At 36.9% G+C, this 6,821-nt stretch overlaps 1 protein-coding gene across 1 annotated transcript; it reads left to right on the forward strand.

Annotated features, from left to right (window-relative positions):
- The first annotated feature begins 1,493 nt into the window (after window positions 1-1,493).
- On the forward strand, window positions 1,494-6,465 carry LOC145813026 (uncharacterized). Its single transcript, XM_082908286.1, has 2 exons — window positions 1,494-1,643; window positions 5,824-6,465. The coding sequence occupies exons 1-2, from the start codon at window positions 1,494-1,496 to the stop codon at window positions 6,463-6,465; spliced, it is 792 nt and encodes a 263-aa protein (XP_082764412.1).
- Window positions 6,466-6,821: the final 356 nt, after the last annotated feature.

Here is a 6,821-nt window from a genome sequence, read left to right on the forward strand (position 1 = left end):
ATATGTGGATGACATGATCGTCAAATCCAATGAACGAGAACAACACTACGCTGCATTGAAGAAATTTTTCGAAAGGATTAGGAAGTACAAGTTGAGATTGAATCCATAAAAGTGCACCTTTGGGGTAACTATAGGCAAAATGTTAAGGTTTTTGATCACATAGCGAGGATTCGAGGTGGATCCATCAAAGATTAAGGCCATCTTGGAAATGCCACCACCAATGACTGAAAATGAGGTGTGCAACTTTCTAGGAAAAGTGCAATTCATAAGTTAGTTTATCTCCAAATTAACCTTAACTTGTGAATTACTATTCGGTCTCCTGAAGAAATGAAAGAAGTTCCATTGTGATGATCAATATCAGTATGCTTTTGAGAAGATCAAGTAAAACCTTCAAAATCCACCAATTTTATCACCACTAGAGCTAGGGAAACTATTGATCCTATACCTATCAATGACTGAGGCAACCATAGGATGTATACTAACGCGAGAGTTGAAAGCAAAAGGAGAGAAAGCCATCTATTACTTGAGCACGAAGATGTTGGAGTATGACCCTGATTACACTCCCTTGGAGAAGGCTTGTCTAGCTTTGGTATTGGTCACCAGGAAATTGAAGCACTACCTATTAGCTCACTCGGTAATTTTGGTTTCCAAAGTAGATCCCATCAAATATCTCTTCGAAAAATCAGTGTTTACCGGTAGGCTAGCTCGTTTGTTGCTTTTCCTTTCTGAATTTGATCTTAAGTACATCGCTCGCAAGTCTATCAAAGGGAGAGCAGTAGCAGAATTCTTAGCAGAGCATCCAATAAAATGAGAAAATGCAGAGTTCTTGTTCCCAGATGCAGGGATCTTGTAATTAGAGGAAGACACCTGGAGGTTGTACTTTGACAGAGCAGCCAACACAATTTGGTTATGGCATATGAGTACTACTCATTACTCCTGATAATTCCCATGTACCTCTAGCATTCAAACTCCGATTCAAAATATCCAATAATCAAGTTAAGTACGAAGCGTGCATTGCTGGATTGAAAGCAGCCCTGGAATTAAGGGAACAAGGTTAGATATAATTGGAGATTCGAATTTTGTCATCTCTTAAGCCAAAAGAGACTGGAAAGTCAATGTAGAGATGATGAAGTTGTATCACCGAACTTTGAATATTCTGATCCCAAGGTTTGAGAAGTTGAATTTTTCCCACCTTTTGAGAGAATAATTGATTCACTGATGTGCTAGCAACTTTAGCTTCAATGGTGGATATACTAATAGTAGTTAAGATGCGTCCTATCATTATCAAACAAAGGTATGTGCCTGCATATGAGATGATAGCTACAATAGGAGAGGTTCAAGATAAAAACCCTTGGTATTATGATATATGGGATTTCTTGAAAAGTGGTATATACCCACAAAGGGCAAATGTCAGAGACAAAAGGGGAATATGACGTCTAGCTATTCAATTCATCATCTATGGAAAGAAGTTGTACAAAATAGGGCATCTAGTAATGCACAGGCTGTGTATGGACAAGGAAGTGGCTGAGCAAATCATGGAAGCAATTCATAATGAAGAGTGCGGAGCACATATGAACGGTATAATGCTGGCAAGAAAGATCCTTAGGCAAGGATACTACTGGTCAACTATGGAGAATAAGATTGTATTAATTTTGTTTGGAGGTGCCACAAATTCAAATCCATGCTAACCATATGAACATCCCGTCGTCAAAGCTCTATAATATGACCTCACCATGTCCTCTCTCAGTTTGGGGCATAGACGTCATCGGAGCAAGCGTTTGAACATGTAACACCATAACTTTCGGGCCATTAATGAATTAAATAAGGCTCAAACTTACAATTCTCGATAATTAATAACCTCAGATATCAGACCTACAATTCCAGATAATTAATAACCTCAAATATACAAATCGTCGCCAAAATAATTACACAAAAGTCTCTAAAATATAATTTATGCAATTGTCCCCAAAGTTAATATTTAGTGGTGAGCCTCAAATATCTAACTCAATAAAGCCTTTAATTCTTCAACTTCACTCACCACTAAATTTCTCCGCACCTAAAAAATAAATTAATTCGAGAAGTATACAATATGACAAGAATAATAATGTTCAGATAGAGAATAAATTAACGGCGATCCAACAATTTACGACATTGCACAATGATTCGATTAGATAATCAAGCAATTCACCGAATTTCACAAACAAACAAATTGAAATATGATAACCTGCCCAGGAGCAAATACCTAGTCCTACTTTATACATAACCAGTGACCGACTTCACCCACTTCACCAAAGCACATACGCTTATCACGCATATTGGTGCAAGCTATTGGCAGGGTCCACTTGATCCATGCATGGAGCATTTCCACATCATTTAGTCAGACAAATCAACATTGTCAACACCAAATAACTTCACCAAATTTATCAAATGATCAGAATAAACAAATGTGTCAATAGAGAATAATTGCACAAAATTTATCAAGTCACTACAATAATCAAGAGGATTACAAATTGAAGGTAATTAAAATGAAACTCTTTGTAAAGAGATTTAAAGGATGCATATTGTATATCACCTGAATTACCTCAAAACAATTCCACGACCTTTTGATGCTAAATCTGTCTATCACCAACACTTTAATCATCCGATATTTTACCATATATCTCTAAAAATGGGGGATTAAAATTCTAAGACATAAGGTTTGACAAGATCAACAACTCTCTTCTTTTGTCAAGTTACTAACTCTTCCTCTAAACATTCCTAATCTAAACTCTAAATTTTAATCACAGAGAGAGAGAGAGAGTTAGAGAGAGAGAGAGAGAGAGAGATGGATAGACCCAGAAGAAGAATAAAAAGAAGTTGAAAGGGTGAGCTTAAATTTATAGGAAAAATAAAGAGTAGTTTCCAAGTAAACTTAGAGGGAATGAAAAGATAATTTACTTTGAGAGAAAGAAAATAAACATGGGGTTGCACCCAAGTAAATTTTGTTTGGAGCTCGAGCTAAATCAAATAGAATAGAAAATCTAAGATGTGATTAAAATGAGGAGGTGGAGACAAAAAAAGATTAAAAAAAGTTAAGTTACTAAACCAAACCAAACCAAACCAAACCGAGCCATAAGTCCTATCAAATGGGGTCCGCTACATGAATCATTTTTCCCCATTCGACTCTTTCCAAGGCCATATCATTTGTCAAATTAAGGAGATTCATATCTCTATTTACTACACTAGCCCATATCAATCTAGGTCTGCCCCTTCCCCTAACATTTCCATATACCGTCACTGTATTACATCTTTTCACTACTGGCTCTATTGATCTCCATTGTATATGACCAAACTATCTTAATCTATTCTCCCTTAACTTATTTTCTATCAGTACTACTCCTATCCATTCTCAAATATATTCATTCCTAACTCTGACCTTTCTAGTCTTTCCACGCATCCACCTTAGTATCCTCATCACAGCAACACTCATCTTATCTACATGTTGTTTCTTAGTTACCTAACATTTCGTCCTATACAACATTGATGGACTAATAGCTAATCTATATAACTTTCCTTTTAGTCTAGTGGGTACTTGTTTATTACACCGTACCTCAGACGCACTCCTCCACTTAAGACACCCCACCTTTATCCCATGGACCACATCCACTCCAATCTCCCTAGCCGTTGTGATAATTAATCCTAAATAATGAAACTGTTCACTATTAGATAATTCTTGGCCCTCAATCTTCACTTCTCCTATGCTTCCATTGTCACGGTTACTTAAATTACACTCCATGTACTGTGCCTTAGTTCTTCTTATCCTAAATCCTTTAGATTCAAATGTTTATCTCTGGGTCTCCAGCTTAGTGTTAACTCTTTCTCTAGTCTCATCCCCTAACACGATATCATCTACAAAAAGCATACAACATGGCACATCATCTTGAATATTTCTCGTCAACTCATCCATAACTAAAGCAAATAGATAAGGGCTTAAAGTTGATCCTTGTTGTAACCCTACAGTAATTGGAAATTCACTTGTCTCCCAAACCGGCGATCTAATAGTGGTCAACACACCTTCATACATATCCCTAATCACATTAGCGTAACCTTTTTTCACCCTTTTTTTTTTCTAACACCTGCCAGATTATATCGCGAGGTACTCTATCATATGCTTTCTCAAGATCGATAAAAACCATATGAATGTCTCTTTTCTTTTCTCTATACTTTTCTATTGCTCTCCTCAAAAGATAGATTGCTTACATTGTTAACCTACCAGGCATAAACCCAAATTGATTCTCCAACACCTCTATTATATCTCGCAATCGATGTTTCATCACTCTCTCCCACACTTTCATTATATAACACATTAGCTCGATTCCTCTACAATTGTTGTAGTTCTGGATATCTCCTTTATTCTTGTAGACTGGCACTAAGATAATCTTCATTCACTCCTCTATCATTTTCCTAGTCAATAAAATCTTGCTAAATAACCTAGTCAACCAAGCCACCACCTTCTTTTTCAAACATTACCAAGCTTCAATAAGGATATTATTAGGTCCTAAAGCCTTATTCCATTTCATCTTGTTAAGTGCAATCTCCACTTCAAAGTTGCTAATCCTACGATTTAACCTATAGTCTTAGTTTTCCTTATTACTGCCTATTTATTCCCCTTTTGACCTACCTCCATGTTCCTCATTTAACAACTTCTCAAAATAGTTCTTCCACCTCTCCTTAATCTTTTCATCCTTCAGCAACACCTTAGTGTCCTCTCTCTTGATGCACTTAAACTGATTAAAGTCTCTTATTTTTCTCTCTCTTATCTTAGCAATTTGTATATCATCTTCTCTCCCTCCTTACTATCTAGCCTAGTGTATAGGCCATCATCGGCTTAGTCTCTCTCACTACTTTTTTGACTTCCTTATTTGCCAATTTGTAACTCTTAAGGTTTTTCTCAGTTTTATCATCCTACCACTTTTTAAAGCACTCTTTTTTTTTTTTATCTTTTCTATTGGTTGAACCTTCTCCTTCCACCACCAAGTTTGCATAGAGTTGGGCCCTTTTCCTTTTGACTCTCCATGAACTTCTCTTGAGATTCTTCTCGTACAATTGACCATTGAGTTCCACATAGTGTTAGCCTCATCTTCGAAGTCCCAAGTACCTTCTTTATCCATTTATTCTTAAATATTTATAGTTTATCCGCTTTCAGGTCCTACCATCTCATCCTACAATGCCTACACTCCTTGCTAGCTTGGTATTGCCTTTTAAGGCATAAATCTAGTACAAAAATCATATGTTAAGAAGTCAAGCTCTCTCCTAGAATCACCTTACAGTTGTTGCATTTTAGACAGTCTACTTTTCTTACCAGGAAGTAATCTATTTGGCTCCTAATTGAGCTACTCTGAAAGGTTATCAAATGATCCTCTCTCTTCTTATACATAGTATTGGTCACCACTAGGTCAAAAGCGAACGTAAAATTTAAAATGCCCTTCCCAGCCTCATTTCTATCACCAAAACCATACCCACCATGCACCCTCTCATATCCTAGTTTATCTATTCCTACAGGGCCGTTGAAATCACCACCTATAACTAGGTTCTCTCCTAAGGGTATCTCTTGTAATGCCTCATCTATTTGGTCCCAAAAATCTTTCCTAGTCTGATCATCTAATCCTACTTGGGGGGCATATACACTAATAACATTCATTATATACTCTCTAATGACTAGTTTAACTAATATAATCCTATCACCTTTCCTAATGATCTTTCCTACGCAACCCTACCACCTTTCATAATCACTAATTCCTCCCATTAAAATATTAAACCTTTCCAAAATACGAGATTTCACAGAACGGGTGTGAGTTCATCTCGGTTGCAACTGACTGTTTCACCAAGTGGGTTGAGGAGCAATCCTGTTCAGTCCCAAAAGCATCGCACGTGGCCAAATTCATTACAAATAACATCATCTGCATATATAGGGTACTAAATGAGATTATATCAAACAATGGCTCACAGTTCAAAAGGGAAGTGGCGAATTTGCTTGAGAAATACAATGTGACTTTTCACAAGTCATCAACCAACAGGTCACAGAGCAATGGAGCCATTACAGCTGCAAATAAGAACATCAAACATATTTTGCAGACAATTGTGAAAACTTACAAAGATTGCCCAAACATGCTACTTTTTGAACTTTGGGGATATAGAACATTAATTCAAACATCTATTGGGGTAACCCCCTATTCTTTGGTGTACAAAATGGAAGTTATACTACCAATTAAGATTGAGGTACCTTCATTGAGAGTCATGGCTCAGTGTCAGATAACAGAAGCAAATTGGCAACATAAACGATTTGAAGAGATGATGTTATTTGATAAGATAAGGCTGAAGGAATTGTACCATATTCAAGGATATCAGCGCAGAATCGCTAGAGCATTCAACAAGAAATGTCAAAGCCAGAAATCTAGCCGAAGGGGATTTAATGTTGAAGGATAGTCAAACTCCTATTCATAATCGTAGGGGCAAGTTCCAACCCAATTGGACAGGTCCCTACATCATCAAGTCTATTTGGTCTGGTAAAGCAATCATTCTTATGGATTTGGATGGACTGGAGTTCTCACAACTGATCAATATGGACAAATTGAAGAAATACCACCCTTGAGAGGCTCATTGGGCTGAAAATCCAGAAGGACAACCCAAACAAAAGTTAGAGTATGAAAAATGAAAAATAAAAGAAAGAGAGCTCGCAAGGTTAAAAGCCCGAAAGGACGACTTTGGCAAAAGTTAGAGCGCAAAAGGAGAATTAAATACCTGAGTGAACCTTAACCATGAATTACATAAGGCATGATTCC

Source organism: Camellia sinensis, chromosome 15, assembly GCF_055761805.1.
Source record: "Camellia sinensis isolate YWXY chromosome 15, ASM5576180v1, whole genome shotgun sequence".
Taxonomy (NCBI): Eukaryota; Viridiplantae; Streptophyta; class Magnoliopsida; order Ericales; family Theaceae; genus Camellia; species Camellia sinensis.